We start from the raw sequence: 23,830 nt of genomic DNA on the forward strand, positions 1-23,830 counted from the left end.
GAGGATATATAAAAATGTAACATAATGGCTTCGGCAGGTAGGCAAACTAAAGGCCCCGATAATCTTCAAACGAAATCGAAGAACGAACTGATGTGACGTCATTTCGAACATAATCAGGGCAAAACTAACTTCTTTTAGAGTTTGTTTTGGAAGTTCAAAACAGCTTGCCAAAGCGAACTTTCCGGAAAAGTTTGCTTCGGCTGGTAAACACCTTTGTATTGGTCACTGCCAATTACATGGGTAGGTGTGCGTGGAGGCTCTGCCTTCTTTCATGTGGAAATCTTTTCAGCTTAATTTCTCCTGTTCAATCCTGGAGGTCAGACGTGACCCTCAAGTTAAAATATGAACACACTAGAGCTGCTTTATAGTAGAAAATGAAGCTGTACTTCTGATGAAACGAGACACTGACACTGTTTTTCATGTTTAATATGGTAAAGCTGCTTGATTTTAAGCACTCTATTGTATAAAATGCTATCAAAATAAACGTGACGTGACTTAACCAAAGTTATTTGGTATTTTCGACTTTATACTCTCAAAAAAAGGTACAAAACCTGTCACTGCGACCAGTACCCTTCAAAAGTGTTCTAATATGTACTATTTTGGTACTAATATGTACACTTTTTGTGCTGCCACAGTGACAGCTTTTGTACCTTTTTTTCTGAGAGTACCGAAATGCAGAGATTGTGCATGACTTTGCTATGATGCTTTATTGAAAGAATGCTTGCTGTTTTCTCAGTTTTGTTGTGTTTATTTTGTTATTGAGAGGAAAGCGTGCCTCACATATTTACATATTTATCTAAACATCGCTCTCATCTGTGTGGGTGGCATCTGATGTTTGTTAACAGTATATCGCTGCTCACATATTTCGAACTTCGTTTTACCCCTAAACGAAGAACGAAAAAGAACTTTGCTGTGAGTATATCACGGCCTTAAATTAAGCATTTAGCATTAAGCTTTGTATCAGTAGAAAACCTGTCGTATTTTCGAATTACCATGCTTCCCTCCCACATGTCCCCCTGAGACGAGAGATTTATGTATTTTTTGTCTGGAAAAAATCCTCCGATGACGCACAAATCGTCATTTTGCGTCATCAAAGGATTTTTTGGCCAGAGACTACAGCCAGTAGTAGTAGCTAGTTCCGCATGTTTTCAACCCGCCCATAGAGGGTGTATCAGAATGTACAAATAGTGTCAGCCTGAGTAGTAGGGGTTACCATACATCCTTTTTCCCAGACATGTCTGGCCGTCGAGATCGTCCAAAATGTCCGGGATTCATCTTTTGCTTTCTACAGTTTTCATTCATTGTTTACATGCACACCTTTTGTTTCAATCTAACTGAATGTAGTGTTTACATGAATGCTAAACAAGTGATCGGTTGATGTGCATTTTAGCATTGGTAAGAAAATTCCCGCTCCTCCCTGAGAGATAGCCTACGAGACCGGTGCGTCTCACAGGTGCCGCTCATCAGTAATCACGCCACTGCTCGCCACAGTAAATATAATGAATGGCGACTGAAGAAAGCAAAAGTCGAATCCCGGACATTTTGGGCCAATTCCAGACAATCCCGGGCAGACTTGTCACGGAGACTCACGATAAAACGGCGTCTTTTAAGTTTCGAGTCAACTAGTAGCCTAGCCTGGTTGTTTAACTGCGCTCTTACCGGTAGGCGTGGCTTGGGAGTGGCTTCGTAGGGCAGTGAAGCAAGTGCATTCTGGGAGATGTTGTCTTCCATCCACATGTCTCAGTCTAGAAGGCTCCAGTCCAAATTAAAAATTAATTTCACATTTCTACTACATAAATTATGTTAAATACATCCATCTTTCCAGAGGTGAAGTATCCTTTTAAGCAGGGCAGCGGGTACCCCAGCTCCATAGCGCCCCACAGTTGTCCCCACTGTAAATCTGTGGTGAAAAATGGAACTGCAGTGTGCTCTAATTAAAAGCAATTGGGGCAAATTTATTTTCACGTTACATTACATAAACCTCACTCCGGACCAAGACAATATCTGTCCGCTTTAGCTATGTGTGTATATTAGTCTGCATCAGATCAGGAACTAGTTGGCATGTCTGTTCTTCCTATGTGGAGTAGCGTATCAAATTAATGAAAGTATAAATCATTTAGTATAAACATGCTCATGTGAATAGCCTTTATGTAGTTCTGTTGTGTTTGTTTTACGTTTGTTCTGAGAATAGACATGACAGGGCTCCAGACTAACTTTTTTCCCTAGGAGCACAGTGGCCCCTAACTGAAAATTTTAGGAGCACAACCAGGAAATTTAGGAGCACACACCGTAAATCAACATACTAACCAAATATTCACATTTCTACTAATTTCCAGTGTATTACTAATAAATACTTTGATAATAGATGCAGAAATTACAATGCCTTTGCGCTCTGATTTAACGTTACAGCCTCTTGTCTTGTCTTCTAAAAGCAACCGGCAATTGATTTATTAACACCGCATACTCTATGCTTTGTTATTAAATAGAGTATTGTGTTTAAACTGTGAAGTGCCTGCACTGTCGGCAAACTTCGTGTTCCCCGCAGTTATGGGGTAGCGACTGCAACATTCGCAGTTCATGGTATTCATCTCCTTACAGTACTACCTCAACCAGCTGAATTCTCGCAGCCAGTCTTGGGTTCGGCCTTTTTTGCCACTAAACCTCTCACACTGAATCATCATCCGACTGTGACACTGTACTAGGGCTGCAACATTTCAAATAGCTCACAGTTCAGTTTGTATCACGGTTTTAGGTTCACGGTTTCGGTATGATTTCGGTGTTATGTTCAGGGGAAAAAAAGACTACTGTCAAAAAAAATTAAGAAATAATCTAACCACAAGCAAAAGCACAAATAAATACAATAGAGCAAAGATAGCCTAGCCTACTAATAAAATAAACTATGCTTTTCAGGTAGGTCTAACATTAGTTTTCAGGTACAGAAATTGAATAAAATAATCAAATGTAAAATAACATTGCATATTTGACTGTATAAATTAAAGATAAATCCTTATTAAAGTTACAAAAGCTATTTAATTCAGAGCTGATTCAGTAGGCCTACACCAATACTGTGAGTGTCTTTCTGCATACATGTTCACTTAAGGTATAACAGATACTGTCTGCTAGGATACTCATCAAGACGGACATGTTGACATACTTTTTGTGTGAATTTGTCCATTCAAGAGCAAGACTTGAAAGATAATATTTGCGCGCTGTCCGAGATGAGTAACCTACGCACGCGCGCGCGCACACACACACACACACGCGCGCACAAATCTAGACGCGAGTTCTCTTTCGCGTCTTGCTCTTGAATGTTTGCATTGGCAAAATAAATGAGTTTAGTTTAAACATGATGGTAACATCTGCAGTTCAGGTCTCGCCTGCGCTCGTGCGCTATCAACTCCCGGGTGATGACGGCGTAAATGACAGGTCATGTTCGAGCATTTGGCACTCACATTGAACAATGCACAAAGAGTAATCGTTTTATTCACGTTTTTTTATTATTATCGCTGTTGTAATGTTTTATTTGAGAAGCCAGCAAGTGAATTTAACTGGCACACTAGCCGCAGAACGAGTCAATGGTTCGCTTGCTCGTGGCTCAGACGCACATAGCAGGTTGTGATATTAATTAATAATTCGATTGGTTGGGTCCTTACCATAGACTGTAAAAAAATTAGGTCCTTACATGCGCTTCGTGAGGCACACACGCACACTAGCACACACATGCATATTCATTAATTAGCATATTCTGTCATAATTATCTATAAATCGCATTCCCGGGGGCAGGGTTTATTCTAAATTTAGGGTTAGTGATGTCACTAACCCGTGAAGAAGTTCATTGTAGTCCCTACCAACCGTTTGTTGTAGTCCTTAAGAAGCGATTTCTGTAAGGAAAATATCTCCCTTTCCTTTGAACTTCGAGCGTCGTAACTTTACAGATTTGTAACTCAAACAGCAACATTACACTCTAACTAAAGTTAAAGAAGTGAAATCATAATCAACCACCCATTAAAAGCAATGTCAGTCAACATTAGCGCCTTGGGCTGAATAACGCAAACTCTGCCAAAAGTGTTCTGCATGTGTTCAGCAATTAGAATATAAAGCTCACAAAATGTTTATCATAAACTATCGCTAAGACCCAGAATCTGACCTACCAAAATTTACGGTCATGTGCCCCTACTGATCTGTATGATAAAAAAGGTATAGTTAGAACACCATAACTCCATAAAAGCTGGACATCTTGTTTTGTTTTATGTTCTTATTGACAGTTTTTTTCCCCCTTGATCTTAATTTGTTATCTTCTATGTAGGTAATGTGGGTATGCAACCTGTGCCGAAAACAACAAGAAATCCTCACCAAGTCGGGAGCGTGGTTCTACAGCGGTCCTGAGGGGTCCAGATCAGGGTCCCAAGCCAAAGTAAGGGGAGGCCCAGCCGGAGCAAACCAGGACCCTCTCAGAAACGGTTCAGGGGTCCCCTCAGACAGGTGAGAAGTTTATATTACTGCACATTGCTTGGCCTCGGACAATGTAAAATGTATGGGACTGATGCTGTCAGAAGGTTTTGTCTCAATGAGGAAGCTTTGTTAAAGGTTTTTTGGAGTGGAAATTACTTAAATGAAGTGTTTTAATTATTGATAATTCATAGGACAGAAAATGTCTCGGTTACTCATGTAACCCTCGTTCCCTGAAGGAGGGAACGGGAGACGTAACGTCGATGTGACGACGTAATTGGGATCGCCTTGAGAGACAGAATTGCATCAGCTGCTCTGCTTGCAGTGCGAGCATATAATGAGCAGCAGGTGCGTCGCATATTGTTTTACGCTGAGGAGCCGAGACGTGTTCGGCCGTACAGCGATGGTCAGCAACCGTGGCGACGGGACATTACGTCTCCCGTTCCCTCCTTCAGGGAACGAGGGTTACATTAGTAACCGAGACGTTCCCTATCAGTCGCTCACGTTCGACGTAACGACGTAATTGGGATCCCTATGGAAAACGCCACAGTTGCTGCCACATCCAGGGCCCTGCGCGAGACTCTCTGACCCCCAACTGGCTGGGGCGGAAGGCCTGCGTAGAGGGAGTTCGAACTGCTGTTCCCTTATGACCCAGATAGTGGAACTCTTGGATAACACTGGGAAAGCTCCTCTTACAGGGGAGAGGGACGCTGTGGAGCCACATCCTGCCCAAAGGGAGGTAACGTGAAGAATACACATATGGACTGGCCGGTTAGGTGCAGTGCAACATATGGAATGTCACTAGGGTGGCTCCAGCCTGAGAAGGGGGAGGCTACACCGGACATTGACGGTAGAGCGGAATCTGCCAAGGGAAAGACACGGGCTTACCGCAGGGAGCTGGTCGAGGAAGAATACGCATATGGGATCACCGCAGGGATCACCACATATGGAACCCAGCCTAGCACAATTTACAAGCATAAGAGCACAAGGCCTGGCGTCAAACTCGACTGGAGCAGAAAAGCACATGTATCCGCTCCATGTGGAGGGGAGTGGCGCAGCAAGCCGACACTAGAGTGGAAACTTCGGGGTTACCGGCTGGTTGAAGCGAGCACACAAGAAGAAACCAGCTCAACACGTAGGCTATATCACCGAGGCGCAGTGTGCCAGCGCCCAAGAAGAAGCGACACCCCGAGTGGAGTGGGCTCTTAACCCGGGCGGGCAAGGCACGCCTTGGGCTTCGTAAGCCAAGGCGATGGCATCCACTATCCAGTGGGCCATCCTCTGCTTAGAGACAGCCTTTCCCTTCTGCTGGCCTCCGTAACAGACGAAGAGTTACCAGGAGTACTTTCTTACAGGACAGAGTTTTTAACTCAGCTGATTGCAAAGGCTCAAAGGGGGGTCTCTGAAGTGCCAAAGGACCAGAGACAATCCCAAGAGGGTATAGAGAGTGGATTCCTCAGGAACCTGACGATCAGGTCGTGCTTTCCCAATGACTTACCTTCAACTGCATCGTGATGTGTGTCAATCGCGCCAAAATGCACTTTTAGGGTGGAGGGAGACAGCCTTCGCTCCAAGGAAGGAAGGCACGGCTCTGATCGAGCAAGATCGGGGGTTCTCCTCGTGAGAAGAACACCAGTCAACAAACAGGTTCCACTTCAACGCATAGAGGCGCCTCGTAGAGGAGGCTCTAGCGGAAGTGATGGTGTCTACTACTGCTTGGGGTAGGTCACCTAGAACCTCCGCATCCAGGGACCAGACATGGTGTTTCCAGAGTTCTGGATGCGGGTGCCATCACAAATGATGTGCCAATGCAGTTTAGGCCCCGTTCACAGACCTGAAGCTGCATGCCCATTGTACGTGGCCCCCCAGCAGGTGGCAGAGGCATCCTTGGTGACCACAGAGTGCCTGGGCACTTGTTCTAGGGAAACACCTGCCTGCAGGAACGAAGGGCCCGACCACAAGCTGAGAGTTTGGCGACAGTGCGGGGTCACTTGGACCCGGCACGAGCCGCTCTGCCACGCCCATCTCGGGACTCGATCATGGAGCCAGTGTTGGAGTAGCCTCATATGAAGCAATCCGAGCAGCGTTACCGCGGTGCCTCTGTGAGGCGCGCTGTCATGTTGATCGAGTCCAACTCCATACCGAGAAAAGAGATCCTCTGCCCGGGGGTGAGTTGCTCTTTTCCCGGTTGACCCGAAGCCCCAAGTGGCTGAGGTGACTGAGCACCATGTCCCTGTGTTCGTACAACTGCTCTCTCGACTGGACCAGGATAACCCAGTCGTTGAGGTAGTTGAGGATACGAACACCACTCTCGCACATGGGAGCAATGACCGCCTCCGTGACTTTCATGAAGACACGGGGCGACAGGGCCATTCCGAAGGGTAAGACTTTGTACTGATATGCCCGTCCCTCGAACGCAGAGCGAAGAATAGTCAGACTCGGATGACATCCCACTCGGATGCCATCCTAACGTCACAGTAGAGCAGGCTGTGGCGGAGTTTTTTTTTTTTCGCAGGGGACTGACACCCTTGGCGACAAACAGACTGAGGGGCAGCCCACCAGTGACCCAGGGAGCACATTGTGGTAAGCTTTTGGTTACCTCAGCCTGCTCTTGAGCTGGGGAGAACCGCTGGTCTCCAATAGTGTCTCAGAAAGGCCACCTCGTGAGATGGGAGCATCGAGAAAGCGAACTTTGGCGATGTCTCACACCTCTGCAAGGTTTATCCAGGGGGCACTTTGTCACCAGGCGCAGCTCAACCCCAACTCAGAACTACCCTCATGCATTATGACTTTTTTTTATTTATTTTTTTAGGGGGGCTGTCACATGCAGGGAAGAGGCAGTCTGCCACCCCACCATTGAATGTAGTGAGAGAGAAAAAAAACTTTCTGCAGCTTTTGGCACGTTTGGCTTGCCATATTGGTTGGTAATGCTTCCATTCCATACTGAAAAAGTTTTTCATGCACATCCGGGAAGGCAGGGGGGCGGGGCAAGGCGATTATGCGTCACCCCCAGTGTAACCCCGGAAAGCATGGCTGTCAAATCTGAATCTGATTCAGCATGAGCATGCACACCATTATAGTGGGAGCTCAGAATCATCTTAATTTCCAGAGCATAACAACCCTCTCTCTGATCGACATCTAATCCTCCCCGGAGCCCAGAATGAAAAGCTAGGTCCATCATGAGAATGACCAGCATCCCATCCAGAAGCTGCTAGGCATGCGAGACAGTGAATGTGGCCGTCAACTTGACAGCACGCAGCACGCTGATCGCTTAACCTTCATGAAAAAGGCAAGACGAACAATGTGCTGACGTGGTCATGTTCTCATAGGAGAATATAACCACCCACAAACAGAGTCTCAACATGTTTGCGATGCGATAGAGGAGTGAGGGGCCCACACGGATTGGTTACCGGGCGGGGAAGCCCTCACTATAATCCTCCGGTCACCCTGGCTATACGCAGAAGTAGCCCTTTTCTGGTGCACCAGAAGAAGAACTAGATCGGGGCATAGGCGAGAGGACTCCACCTCGAAAGACGCGCACTGGGTTGCTGTGACAACCTGCGCTGTCAGCCGGCAGTTCGACGGCACACGGCACCCTGATCACTTAAACCTTAATAAGAAAGGCAAGACTAACAACGTGCCGACGTAGTCATGCTCTCATGAGAGAACATGAACCACCCACGAACGCAGTTTCAGCAGACTTAAGCCTAGGCATGTGAAACCGTGATCGTGGCCATCACATGAGGATAGGAAACGACCGCATCCAGAAACACACGGTTTGAATGACGTCTTGAAAAAGACGCAGTGCCAAACCATGTATACTCTTTCAGGAAAAAACTGCTCTCTCTGGTGCTGAAGCACCCAGGGATGACCGCGGCTACACAAACAGGATGATAGTGCAAGCCTGATGTGAGCACTCACATTCTCATTAAAGGCGCAGCATTCTGAGCTGTGAAAACAGCTGTTTTTTTCGGCTCTCTGTGAGATCGCGGCCAGCGCTGTCTGCGCTGTAACGCAAACACCTGGTTTGAAGAGGCATTCTCCTGAAGAGCAGACTCGTTTTCTTCTTTTGAAGTTTAACACTGTCAGAAGATTGAACCGCTCGGCTCCGAAGCGAAAGACAATATGCAACGCACCTGCTGCTTGTTATATGCTCGTGCTGCAAGCAGAGCAGCTGATGCAATTATCGCATGCCAATGTGCATTGGCTCGTTATAATACTCTCGAAGTAGATTGGTCTCTCAAGGCGATCCCAATTACGTCGTCACGTCGACATTACGTCGTCACGTCAACATTACGTCAAACGTGAGTGACTGATAGGGAACAGTTTTTATTATTGTTTTACAGAGAAATTAGCAAACCAGGATATTTTTTTTCAGATTCAGGATTTCTTCGCTATTTTCTCAGGACATGCATTTGATACCTGTAATGTATGGACATTTTATGTGCGGTAATTAAGAATCACACAGCAGCATTAATAAACAGGAAACTGCAAATGTTTGAGATCTTTAGGAGCATCTGTAAAATTCAAACATACAAAAGTGATAAGGGTTGTGCTATGTTGAAGGGACAATACATGCAACATTTAGCTCCTTAATTTTCTTCTTTGACAATTATATCTGTTTAATACTTTCTGAGTCAAAGCGACATTCAATGTACAGTGACAGTTGCCTCTGAGGTAACTAGAGGTAAAACTAATGGTCATGAATTTTGCAGTAACTACACTGTTACATTTTAACCCTCTGAGGACGAATTGGGCGGTACCGCCCAAAATGGCATACTTTTACAAATGTGCAATTATCTTCAAAACTATTAATGATAGAGAGGTGCAGTTTTGCCGTCTTCCTCAGATTCTGCTGAAAACAGTGATATCACGTTTGTATTATACACACGCTTCGCTGTTGCGCAATACCACTGCATAAAAAGGCCAATGAAATCGATGTTGTTAGGCAAATTCCACCAATGGAAAAATTGCCGCTGGGAGGATTTTTTTTTTTACCCATTCAGAGGAAGGTTACCAAGATGTATTCTAGCCAATCAGAGGACTCTGTAGCCTTCAACATGTACAAACAAACAGCGTCATGTGGACGGAGAATGAGACGGATAGCGAACGGAGCGGAGTATTACAGAGCGCACAGAGATCTATATAAGAGAGAGACAGAATAACTTAAATAGCATTATTATTGTATTGTTTTAGCACTTTTATGATGGCAAGCAGTAAGATTTACGGCAGAACAAGCTCTGGAACAGTTAGTGGAAAGTAAATCTGCCAGGTTGTGAGTGTGTCTGTTCTTCAGAGCAAGCAGGTCTCATTTAGTTCGAAGCAGACCGCTTTTTCACGCCTGGGACTGTAAAAAAAGTTCCTTATTTCATTGTTCTTAACACATTTGATTGAACAATTACAAATGTCTGTCAAGCAAAGGGTTTGACAAATATATTTTTGGTTCAAAAACTGTTCACTATTGTTGTGCGAGGTGTGATTTTCAGTAATAAATGACAAAAATCTAATTTTCATTTTTGAAATTCTCTCGATTATTGTAAATTTTTCACTCATACTTCCTTTATAAACACATTACATGCATGCTTATGTTAGCTTAGGGTCTTCTGAATCCATAGATACCAAACACATGGTGTTCCATCTCCATTACATATGGTGTATAAGCCCAAATGTAAAAATAGAGAAAACGGACCAAAAAGGGCTTAGTCCCCAGAGGGTTAAGAAGTGAATGTGAATGGAGCCTGACTTTGCTAAGCTCTCCGTTACTATACTAGGGTGTTGTGATTGATATGGTTTTGCTTATCAGTATTATTATTATTCTGATATTAATCTTGGGGAAAAGAAGTACACTTTAAGTATGTCTTTATTAAAGAGTGCTAATAATTATAAATATAATAAATAATAATTAATAATAATTCATTACATTTATATAACGCTTTCCTCGGCACTCAAAGCGATTTACATGGAAGGGGGAATCTCCTCGACCACCACCAATGTGCAGCATCCACCTGGATGATGCGACGGCAGCCATATTGTACCAGAACGCCCACCACACACCAGCTTATTGGTGGAGAGGAGACAGAGTGATGAAGCCAATTAGTATATATATATATGGGGATGATTAGGAGGCCATGATGGACAGAGGCCACTAGGCAAATTTGGCCAGGAAGGGGTTACACCCCTACTCTTTCGAAAGACATCCTGGGATTTTTTGTGAACACAGAGAGTCAGGACCTCGGTTTAACGTCTCATCCGAAGGACGAACAATAGTTAATTCAGATAAATGAATATACTTAAGCAGATTTGACATGATTAAAGTTTTTTTTAAGTGTACTTAAGTGCATTAAAAAGTGTACACTTAAGTAGCTGTTTTACTGCATTAATGTTTATATTGGCAATTATACAGTTTAAAAAATATATAATTTTAAGATTTGAAGTATACGCTACAAGACTTATGATTTCTGGACTATACTTGGGGTTAATAGTGGGTTGCTTACATAGTAATAGTGATTACAGGCTTCATGACTAGAACAGATATTTCACTACTAAGCTACACGCACGCAGCAATACCCATTAGCTCTGGTCTGACTCGAAAAGTGGACTAGCGATCCCGTCAGACTCTTTCCAGCAGGTCATTAAGGGTCTGTAAGTGGTCCAGGACCTAATGAGGAAAGTGCACTGACTACACAGGCCACATCAGCATCAGATGGACTTGCACACATTGAGCTCAGATAGATAATGGTAATGATTGTAATCATTTTGACTGCTCAAAATTTTCAACAAATTATTCAGCCTATACTTGAGTAGTTGGAGTGAGACACAGGACGGAGTTGGAGAAAGTTCTGAATGAACTATTTTGCAGCCTAATTGTTTGTACATATGTGTCCGATAGATTTCTTCCGCTGTTTCATTGAACATCCCTCCCATTGCTGTCCAACTTAACCAACCAGAAAAATGCAACAATAAAGGCTTGCTCACACCAAGGATAACTACTACACAGTTTAAATAATCGTTCTAAATAATCAGATAAAAGTCCACACCCCATCAATAACAATAATGTCACAGAGAAACAATATCATTAGAATCAATTTTTAGAATTATATTTTTGACAGCTAATCAGAATCCATCCTGCTTTAAAGAGTTCAAGGCAAGCATTTAAAGCAGCAGATGACAAAACTACAGCGCATGCTTATAATAAACAGAACCTTATTTTGCATTAGTGTGGACTATACAGTAATATCGGTCTTGATGTGAACGGGCCTTTAAAATGGCAATGGCTGTTTTTTTCCATCATTTTTGTCACTTTCTAGAGTACTAAACTACTATTTTTGTCAAGTACTAGATGCTTGAGTGATTATTGTCCTTGCCTGCATGCAACGGAAGTTGCAATCAGACTTTTCTTAGCCATTGTGACATATATCTGAGTTAAAAGACTTCTTGAACAAGAAAGATTAAGGGCGGAATTTGATTTTGACCATCGTGAATTAGACCTGTATGCCAAGTGCATACAGCATTTTCGGTTTCGGCCCAGAATTTTCATTTCGGTGCATCCCTATTTTCAACTACACAATATAATTTAGGTGTTACAATAATGAAAATGATCACATAAGTACTGGGATAAAGGTTTATAGTTTGGATGTAAACACTGATGTCTACGGTAGCGACCAACATAGAGTTGTTAATTTGTAACACGGACTATAACTTTTTGGGGTAAAAAATTATCCAAAATAAATTTTTGAGCAAGTACATAACCAGCAGCCAGTGTTCAAAACTCTCTGCTTGCCGTAGCTCGGATTCAAAATGGTAAGCTTGTAATAATGTTTTTAATTCCAGTGGTACTGGTGTATTTACGCTGGAAATTTGAGCATGTCTTTGCGTCATTACGTCACATCTGTACACATAAAGAAGTTGTCTCGGCTAGCAGGCTATATTATGTGTGAGGATGTTGGAGGTGGAGATTTGTAGCCTTTTCTCACACAGCACTTGATATAATTAAACGTTTCAATTTGATGGCGGATCCAGAAAGGTTCAAACGACAATCACCAGTGACGAGATTCACCCGTTGTAAAATGCAAAAGCCTTGGCCACAGAAAAAAAAGAGACTGCAACCGGCCCATGCGAAAACAAGGATACATATCAGAAGGGCTTTTGAAAGCTGGCGTGAACCTTGTGTTTTGAATGGGTTCAAAATGGACGCAGAGACTGCTTTTTTTCAGCTGGACAAGTAAGAAATTTCAACGGTTCAATTATGTAACAGTAGCGCTCTTGTTCGCTTAATTCATTCAGTTACTGAGTATGTTACTGAAATACATGTATTCACGCAATGCTGGTGTTATTAACATTAACAATTTGACAACGAAGTATAATTTGCACGGTTTGACGTGATATAAGCGATCGTTAGATTTAAAGGGGAACTTGGCAACTATTTCAACTTAATAAAACCGTTTAGAAATCATTTGGATGGTTAAATAAGCTGTTCCGGTGAAAATGGTGACTTTCCCCGCTCCCCCCCAGCGTTCCCAGGCGGAAAACCAACCTTGCAACATCCCGGTAAGTTATAGGAAATAGGAAGTCTCGTGAGAAGCGAGAACGAGCGAGAAACACAAACTGCTTTACGGCAATTCGACATACATGTAAATGTTCTATGATACTGTGTATGATGTATTACCCACCTCGGTAGACATAGCTCCACACAATAAAGTTGGCCGGCTCCGATAATAACATATGCACATGAGCAGCGGTAGAAAGGGGGAGGAGGGTGCCGCAAGTGAGTTTTTGTGTGTGTGAAATACACGCCCCACAGCTGTAGGGGGAGCTTGTTGAGAAAACATGCGACAACAAAAGTGAAAATCAGCGAAGAAATGGAGAGTTACCGTGTTCCCCTTTAATCAGCGAGATTTACTTCAATGCTTTTTTCCCCCTTAGTTGGTCAGAACAAAACTGGATGTTACTCACTTGTTCAGATGACATTTTCCGGTGAAAATTATTATGTTGGTCAATGGTCATACTTCCAAAAAGTAGAATTTGTGATTCTGAATGACAGTATCCACACTGACGCGGTGACATAGCCTACAGCCGTACATTCTCCTCAAAACGCCGTCGCGCCGCAAAACACGAAGAGATGTCTTTGTGTGCAATATTCTAATAGATATATGTTAACCACCATTTCATCATATACTGTATGTCAGACAAATATGGTAATACAAACAGTAATCGATCACAAAATCATGGATACATTTCCTAAGGGGGTGTGAACAGTATTACAAAAGCTAAAGTAAACACTACATCAATACTGTAATGTTAGTTAGCAGGCTAGCGGATGCAAAGCTTTGCTTTTCGTTTACATCATAGCAACTATACATAAAGCTTAATTGGAACTGTTAATGGAAAACACAACTACAAATAATAAGACATATACTTACAAGTTGTGATCCATAAACAACAGATTGTCCTGACAAATAGGAATGGCTTTGTGCCTCTAGCCTGCATTGTACTCTCTTCTGGAAGCTGTTCTCCGTAAAATGTGCAGAGCACAGACAAACGTTGAGGTTATATTCAGGAACAGTGTGAAATAAATATTTACCTCTCTAAGTTTGTCAGCTTTAGGACAACATTTTTGTAAAAATGTTGGGTGTAAAACATGGGTGTAAAAAACAGCGACAACAACTCTTCTTCTCTAAAGCAGTCCAACATGGCCTCACCCACTTTGTTGCGTGTTTCCCGGGGCAGGATTTATGTACATTTTAGGGTTTGTGATGTCACCAACCTGGGAAGAAGTTCGTTGTAGTCCCTACCAGTCGTTTGTAGTCCTTAAAAAGCGATTTCTGTTAAAGAAAATATCTCCCTTTGCATTGAACTTTGAGCGTCATAACTTGGCAGATGTTGTTTATGCTCAAACAGTAACATTACACACTAACTAAAGTTAAAAAAGTGAAATCATAATCAAGGACCCCTTCAAAGATTACAAAAGCACATGCATTTTTTTTTAAAAAAGTCACTGATCATTTATACTTAAACTGCAATATTTCTTTAAATAAACCAAGAATTGTCCATTTTGGTGACTTTAATTATAGCGCTGGTGATAGCTCTTAATAATGATAATGACAGGGAGTGGGAGATAGAGAAATTAATAAAAATGTTAGAGAAAATGTCCTGTAAATTGTGGTTAAAGATTTTAGCAGCACCGGAAACCATTAGAAAGGAAAATATACTTGCGTCTCAGAACGTCTTCGATTCGCCAAGTAGCCTACGAAACGCCCTCATGTTGCCAATCCTCTTCAAATAGGCAATCACTTCTTAAAGTGACCTTTAACCCACGTCGATGAGGAAAAAGATAAAATACGATATAGCCTAATATACGAGATACGAGATAAAACAAGTTGTTACATACCTATAGGCCTATCACTCGTGCACTAGAGCGCGCTGCTCCAGTGCTTTGCGCGTCTGCTGAAATAGACTCCAGCGCACGGGCTGTGTCTGAAAACCTAGTAAGCTGACTGGTTAGACAGCATATTAGGGTATAGGCTATCATATGCACTAGCCCAACATTATGCTCACTTCTCTCTCTCTCTCTCTCTCTCTCTCTCTCTCTCTCTCTCTCTCTCTCTCTCTCTCTCTCTCTCTCTCTCTCTCTCTCTCTCTCTCCCGAGAGCTCACTGTATCAGAACGCCGTGTTCACTCTCCCGTTTGCGCATCTCTCACAGAAACGAGCAGCCAGTGCGAGCGCGTCAGGAATAATGTGTGTGAGAGAGTCTGTGCTGCTCCAGTTTGTCTGATTCTCCGAGGCGAGACGGTGGCGCATGGACGCAGCTCCAGATATTCCAGCCGGTAAAAATGCAGCGCTGTTTTTCTCTCTCTCTGGCACGCCGTCAGACAGAATCCATCCCCCGCTCCCAGCAGCCGCAGCACCTCAGGACTGGAGCATGAGGCGCACATCCATCAGATCTCCGGGAAAATATGGGACTTGATCGACACGGCAGCGCGTCGGATGTAGCGGTCGCGGGGTTGTGGGTGTGCTGTTGTTGTTTCCTCAAGTGAAAGACTACTGGGTTCGGATAGGGAGGAGGGGGCAGGTGAAAATGCAATTTGGGACATTGCGACAGTTCTGTAGCTCGTTTCTATCGCATTTTAAGCCACCCCAGAACATCTCGAAGCCAGAGCTGTTGGGACAGGCGCGGAACGGCAGGTGAGGCGATCGATACCCGCTCACCGATCATCACACAAGAGCTAAACGAATACAGAAATACAGCACAGGGACATCCAGTGCTATAGATTAACATGCTGAAGAATCCCCTGGGTTTTGAACTTACGCTGCTGTTTATCGCTTAAGATTCGCATGGGTGTTTTATAACGGCTCCGTGCCAACAGCTTCATTTATGCTTTTTGCATAAGACAATATGGGAACACTCTTTATTACAGTGTCCATTAATCACTGCATGCAAATGCAATTAATTAAATTACTATGTAAATTAAATTCATAATAATAATACACCTACTAACAAATATATAGCCTATGTACAAGTTGTGCATTGAAATAATTGAAACGTATTTAGTATTATTAGACTATTTAATGCACTTTGAAAAAGTAAACCATGCAGTTATTACCCTAACTAGCTGTTTCTACCTGATTTGACTTAATTTAGCTTAATGTAGTCAATTGTATTCAGTCATATTTCATAATATTGTAAGTAAATAATCACTTTATTTATAGATAACATAAATGTAAAAAAGTGTATGTAACATGAGCACTAATGCATAGTAAAGGAGTGACGGAATGTTTTTGCCAGTGCACTTTGCATTTATTTATTTTTTAAACCGTTCTGTTTATTTTACCACTTTCACATGCAAATCCCAGCTGGGATCGTAGCATCTCGGATTTAGGAGATTGGGACATTGTCAGGTTTTTCTTTTGTCCCTTTTTATAGAGCATTGTCATAAATTGGAGATGGTTATAGGGACAATTAGCATCTTAATGCCTCCTTCTGTAAATTTCTATATAGATTTATAGTGAGAGATATATTGCTCTCACTAGTGCTTTTTTGCTGATTCTTTGTTGGAGCAGGTTTGAGACTTTCTTTACGACGCTAATTTAGACTATGAGGAGCCTTGAGCTATTTATAACTCAAGCAATAACTTGCTTTGGGAAAAAGTCATTCAGTAAAGTGGCATACCTGAAACACTGAATATGGATTATATCATAATACAAACAACAGCGTATACATTCTCATTCACAAAATCATGGTGAATGATACAGCACGTCATGGTTTCGTAGACGAGTTTAACCATGAGCGCCTTTCACAAGTGTCTTGTGTTCACAGGACCATCTTGTTAAAGTAACACTTTGTCATGTGCATGTGTCATCAGCTCATAAAGTCTGAAGAAAATGAGAAAGAATTACATGGCAGCAACATGCAATGTAAAAATATGCACCAAAAACACAAATAAAAAAGTGTTTGCACTAGTGCTTAAAATTGCATGCACAGTTTGGATGTGTTGAAGGCATCGTATTTTTACTTGAAGCATTCTAATTTTATTTAAGTAATGTGACATATTTCTGAGTGAAACAGGAAATATAGGGAGGGACTTGATTTTATCCACCAGGAACTGACTGGATTGTGCAAAGTGGTCTCTATGACAGATAGTTGGAGAGGAGGGGTTGAAAAATAAAAGGCATTAGTGATTTCAGCCATTGAATAAAAGTGTTATTTTGATGAAAAATTATCATTGCAAGTATTATTATTCTTTTGAGTAGCATACATCGATAAAAAAAAATCACGTTTCGGTAAAGTAAATAGGGTCAATATTGAGTTAATGTTGACTTTATGACTATCTTCTTTTTTACTAGATGATAGGTTTAGATGGGGAGGAAATGATGATACATGTATTAATATTAATTTATTTTTCTGTTATTAATTAATCTGACTTGTATTATTTGTAGCTATATTTGTGGTGGTGTATTCAGAGGTTATCTTTGTTTACTTAGTTCACCTTTAAGATATTTTATCTGTCAGCCAGAAATCATTTCACTTATGGTGCGTAATGTTTTCTGATACATAAGTTATGCATTGGCAACATTACAGACTTTAATGAAGTCAACTGCGACATGCTATCTAGTAACAGTGTGACTCCCAGAGTTAGTGAATTGTGAATGAGTTTGTGTGTGATGATGATGATGATGATGATGATGAGATCCCCACTGCATGTTTATTCATCAGCTTTAAAATGAGCATTTATATCTTATTTAAAAAACAAACAAAAGAAAAACAAAGATGCAGTATGCCATTTGTGTAATTATTATCATCATCATTATCCATATAAGTTTGTAAACATGACGTTTAATAATGCTACATTCATGGAATTCCAAATATTTTTGGCACATAAATGTTATTTACAGAGTTATTTTTTACAGACATTTTAACTTTTGAGTAAATAATATAAAGTAAATCTGCTTTGCATAATCTCGACATATTTCTATGGTCGCACTGCGCTGTATATCCCGTCACACCGCCCAGCCCTTTTTACAATTCAGGCTTTTATTTGCAAAAGCCTTATACCCACTTAGTAGCAACCCATATCTCAATGGACCAACTCATTTTGTTGTATCCCCGGTCTCTGCACTAATGCTGTTGATATTGCATGTGAGTGGTGGGCTACAGAAATGGAATCTGACTCCCTCAGATGTCCTAATTAATTGCCGGCCACATTTCGGCCTCTTTCACTCTGGCTGATTTACTCCCTCGATCATTGATTATTTAGGAGCTGTATTTTCTCTAGTGTACTCTCTTCCCAAAAGCACTCGCTCTGAATCAGTCAGTCCTTGTGCGCCAGCTCCTTTTAATGGAAATCCAAACTGATCGATGGACAGTCAGAGCAGCCCATCCCGTTGCGGGCTGGAGCTGTTATAATGTTGGACTTCGATGCTTCTCTCTTTTCAAGTGGTGGAAAGTCAAAAGAGGTGCAGCTTATTTTGTATCATACTGTATGTCAAGTGAGGTATGTCTTAGCTTATATATTACATATATAAACTACCTTTCAAAAGTTTGAGCTTGTTAATATTTTTTTATATTTAAAGTCTCTTGCTTACCAAGGCTGCATTTATTTGTTAAAAAACCCCACAGTAAAAACAATATTGTGGAATATTAATACAATTTTAAAGAACTGTTTCCTATTTGAAAATAATTTAATGAAAAAGTTTATGATAATGCTTTATTTTTTGTTAAAACCATGATAAATTTCCCCCCAGAATTCTTTAATGAATAAAGTTAAAAAGAACCACATTTATTTAAAATAGAAATATTTTGTAACATTGTAACACTTTTTCCTGTCACATTTGACCAATTTAATGCAGCCTTGATGAATACAAGTATTAATTACTTTAATTTTTTTTTAATTAATATTAAATGTTGAAATGCACATTAGCAAAGATTAATAAATGCTGTAAGTGCTGTTCATGTTAACTAATGTAGTTAACTATTAACTAATGTTAACTAATGAAACGTTTTTTTTGTAAAGTGTTATTACAACTATTTTTATTACATATCATATTGTTAATTACTATTTATGCAAATAATACTTTAAAATGTTTTGAAAATGTTGTAAGAAAATTCTAGCGTATAGTGTTTGTACAGACCCTTGGTTTAAATGGCTAATAAATGATTTTAAATGATTATAGTGAAATATTTAATCATTCATTTAAGTGTTTTATCCTGTATGTTCTGTAGACAGTGCAAATGAAACTGGATTTTAATATTTTCCTAAAAAGTGTGTGTGAGTGCTGCTTACCTGTGCAAAACTCATGGCAGAATGCTAGGGTGCTGTGGGTGTTTGCAGAGGTGTTGCTAAAAAAGGCTGTTGTATGTGCTTTGTAAGGTGTTCTGAATCTGAATGGTGTATAGAGTATTACTGTACTATGCAGTCACCATGGTGTTCTATATATATTGCTAGGATGTTGCTTACTGGCCCATCAAATAATAGACCACCCGCAAGTAGAGCGGGGCGATATTGCCAAAAATATGATCACAATATTTATTTACCATTAATGGGGAAGGAAATGCTTTCCTCGTTTGTTTAGAAATTAATCTAAACATGTAAACTTGCTTGTTCACAATTAAACTCCACAGAGTAGCTACTTTTTAATTTAGAGCACATTTAACATTCACAAACAAGCTATATTACACACTGCATGAAAGGTAATATTTGAAAAATCATAATGGGGGCACTTTAATTGACTTGCTGTACTTTAGCTCTTGGAGAGTTGATAAACCCTTTCAGAAAAGTTACGTCTTTAGATGATGATTATTCGATTTGCCATACGGGGAACCCGCAGTTTCTTCAGTTTTGAAAGTATGTTTTGCACATCAAAAACTGGAATATCGCACAAAATATTTTTGACTGTTTCCATCACATGTGTTCAAGATCACAAAATCTTTGCTTATTGGAAAACTGGCTCAAAATATCAGCATTAAAATAATTAAAAGTTACTGCAATCAGGAAAGCTTGTGACTTTTTTTCCTACATAATAAATGGCTTGACCCTCAGAGTGCGCAGATACAACACAATAAAACGCTGTCATGTTATTCTGCATTCAGGGGCAGATAGATACCTGATATTTGGGAATGCAATCGTGTGAGACAGTTCAGGAAGGTAATTATACCAAATCGTTTTGATGACAGATTTTGCCTGAAGACATTTGAAACTAATATTAATATAAACATTTTAGATAGTGTGCACTGGGCATGTTTTCTTAGCGAATAATAAAAATGTCCCCCTTAATTGCATACGCATACCTTCTTTACGCATTTTTTAAGATTTTATGCACATGTTGGCTTTTTCATCCAGTGTTCCTAATGCGATATCTCAAAGTTCACATAAAATACATGAATGGAAACATAGCTAAGCTTATGGGATTTTCCCGCTATTTTAATGGGCTGCCTACCAGGAAAAGAAGTCACTTAGAAAAGTAATAGCATACCTTTCCTCAAAGAGCCACATGATTTGAGGCATCATTCATTTCAACATTTTGTGGGGTGAGTTATAGCAATAACAATAGTGAGTGTTGCCTTTTCAAGCAGCACTAATAAGGCCAGGGCAGATGTAATAGACAAGGTGAAGATAAATCAAGGGTTGGAGTTTGGTGATGGTTTATTGATCCTTAAACTGAGGTTAAACTTAAATGATGCCATTTAGCTGGCAGGATATTTGTCCTAATAAGATCATTGATTGGGAGATTAACAGCATAGTGCGTCGATTGAGTGAATCCCATCAATAAGAGATCATTTTTGAGCCTCTATCACGGTCATTGTAACAGTACGTAGCTCTTAAAGAACTGACAGATGTGATGACACTGTTTGGAACCTGTTACAACATTGCTTGAAGGAGGAGAGGCATGTAGCATTAAAGGATTAGGTCACTTCAAAATGAAAATTCTGTCATCATTTACTCACCCTCAAGTTGTTTCAAACCTGAAGGAATTTCTTTCTTCTGCTGAACACAAAAGAAGAATTTCAGTAACCAAACAGTAGATGTACCCCATTGACTGCCATAGTATTTGTTTTTTCCTACTATGGAAGTCAATGGGGTCCATCAACTCTCTGGTTACAATCTTAAAAATATCTTCCTTTGTGTTCAGCAGAAGAAATAACTTAATACAGGTTTGAAACAACTTGAGGATGAATAAATTATGACATAATTGTCTTTTTGAAGTGAACTATTTCTTTAAAGATGATCATTTATATGGTGGTGGTGGCCTTGCTTAGTTAACATGGACAAATGAATGCATGCTAATGCAATGGGAGGCTGCTTGACCTTTTCCTATTAGGTCAACTACCTGGAATACCTTTTTATTTTTGGAAGATAGAGTTTTTCAGGCTTGAATTTAAAAATGTGAAATTTTTACATATATATATATGTATGTATTTCAAGAACAGGGGGTAAAGAAAAATGCATGAGATGGGGGATCAGTTAAGGAGAAATTTTGCTTGCTTTTTTGGAAGACCAGTGTGGGAGAATTTTAATTTAAAAAATAACTATTCGTTTTCTTTTTGGACGACTAATGAAATAATGTAACAATAAATTCTTACTTCTAATGGGAAGTAACTCGTTAACAACTTTGACATTGCTTTAAGTCTCTTCTCTTCTTCAGAATGGTAGCTTTATGTTTGGCTTATGGTGTGTTCTCGTCATGTCGTAAAGATCGTATTTTCTAGTTGGATGCAATGCCACCACAATGTCGTAAATACAAGTGGGAAGCTCGGGATTTTCTCACTGATCTATACCAGTTGGGGACGTGTCAGTGAGAAACATGGTACCACAATACTTACACGTATTTAGCAGTGATGCTGTCTGGATTTCCTTTTTACAGCGAAGTAAGATAATTGCCTGCACAAAATATGATGGCATTATAATATAACAATATAATATGTAACAATAGTCATCTTCATTTGTATAGCGCTTTTAACAATGTAGATCAATAAAGTTTACAGTGGCTTCATACATTAATTAAAAACATAAAAAAGCAAAACAAACCTGATTCCTTGTTCTTCATTATCTAGAAGTAGAGTTTAAGAACCATGCTGTATTTTTTTTTTTTTCAAATTAATTTAAAGAAAGTGCACCCCGACAAAAGTGACTTGAAAACTTCCCACCTCGTAAATATGAATTTCCCAGGAGGAATTGAACTCACCATTACAATTGTTGTTTCTATTCAAAGTGATATTTTTTCAACAGTTTGTATGCAGTGACTAAGAACCCTGAAAAGACATCGCTTACAGCATAGACAGCTGAATCTAATCTAAATCTGTTGCTCATTTGACATGGAGACAAGGTGTCACATTAATTTTCATGACTTTTTTATGAGGAAGGGAGGTATTCAGTTTATTTATCAAGTAATTAAATAAAGTAATGCATGTTACATATTTGAAAATGTATTAATGTGTTATGGTTAAAAAGTCCAATTCAGAAAGTACTTCCTAAAAGTAAATACGTAACACATTTCTTTGTGGTACATTCTGTTACTGATAACTGTTTTAAGTGAAACTAATTTTATGTAAGTATTGAAGGTAGCATGTTTTTTTAGTAGTAGTAGTAGTTCATAAAAAATGTTTTTTTGCATAATTTACTCACCATCGTGTTGTTTAAAACCTGTTATTCTGTGGAACATAAAAGTAGATATTTAAATAAAAAATTGTATGGGACACAGTAACTGATCTTGATCTAGTAATTTGAAAGAAGCTTCTTATGCTCACCAATTTTATGGTATGCAATTGTATGATATACAAATTAAAATCAGTAATATATTGAAATATTATTACAATTTAAAATAACTGTTTTATATTTGTATATATTATCAAATGTAGTTTATTCCTGTGATGTCAAAGCTGAATTTTCAGCATCATTTCTCCAGTCTTCAGTGTCACATGATCCTTCAGAAATCATTCTAATATGTGCTTTACTGCTTAAGAAACATTTATTAATATTAGCAATGTTGTAAACAACTGCTTAATATGTTTATGGAAACCATGGTAAAAAAAAAAAAAAAAAAAAGATTATGAATCTGAACATTCAAAAGAACATAATTTATTTAAAATAATTTTTCTTTGTTACAATGTAAAAGTCTTTATTGTCACTTTTGATCAATTTAATGCATCCTGAATACAAGTATTAATTTCTTTCAAAATATATCAAATGGATCTGGAAATATCTAGCTCTGCATCAGTGTTTTTGCAATGAATGTTGCATGTATTCTACATGCTGGAGCGTTTTACAGAGTAGGCGAACATGATCACAGTATCAGTGCATCTCCATGTCCCTGGCATTTTTGAGGACTGCCTTGACTCCACACGAAAAGTCTGCACACAACACTTCTTGCCACACTATAGAGTGTCATTTCCCAAACCCACAGCCGTTTCATCCCCCTCAGAGCTCCCATCCTCTCCGTCACTGACAGCAACATGACATCTCTCTGCCTTTGATAATGCGCAGAGAAATATTCATCACTTCTGCCCTTGAGAAACAAACTTTGCTATAGAAATAACAGTGATACTTAGCTCCGAGCCGGTCGCCAACGCATTTTTAGCTCTCTGCTCTCGGAGCCAATGCAATTTTCTACACTTCAGCCATTGTGCGCCGCACTGCATTTTTCTTTTGTGTGAAATCTGATTGAAAGTGCTAGAAAGGGCTCGACTGGAGTGGATGAATAGGGCAGTGTTTATCTAAGAGAGAAGAGAGAGAAAATCTGTTTTAATTTAAAATGAGACGAGAAAGTCTCCCGTCACCCACATCTCTGGTTGCGCCGTGCTGCATCGCATGCGTCAGAGGAACCAATGTGTGTTCATTTATACTCTCGCTCGCATCCTCTTTTAAAGGATGCCGACTCAACCGGCATCCA

The 23,830-nt window shown here is 40.1% G+C and overlaps 1 protein-coding gene across 2 annotated transcripts in view; it reads left to right on the forward strand.

The window, feature by feature from the left end:
- The window catches only part of rims2b (regulating synaptic membrane exocytosis 2b), a 172,603-nt gene that overhangs the window by 44,797 nt on the left and 103,976 nt on the right, over positions 1-23,830 (forward strand). For both annotated transcript variants that reach the window (XM_079591525.1, XM_079591526.1), the window contains one exon: positions 4,307-4,482. In XM_079591525.1, the coding sequence (XP_079447651.1) occupies positions 4,307-4,482 (176 nt within the window). The remainder of the gene's footprint in view (positions 1-4,306; positions 4,483-23,830) is intronic.

Source organism: Phoxinus phoxinus (assembly GCF_949152265.1).
Source record: "Phoxinus phoxinus genome assembly, chromosome: 19".
Lineage (NCBI taxonomy): Eukaryota > Metazoa > Chordata > Actinopteri > Cypriniformes > Leuciscidae > Phoxinus > Phoxinus phoxinus.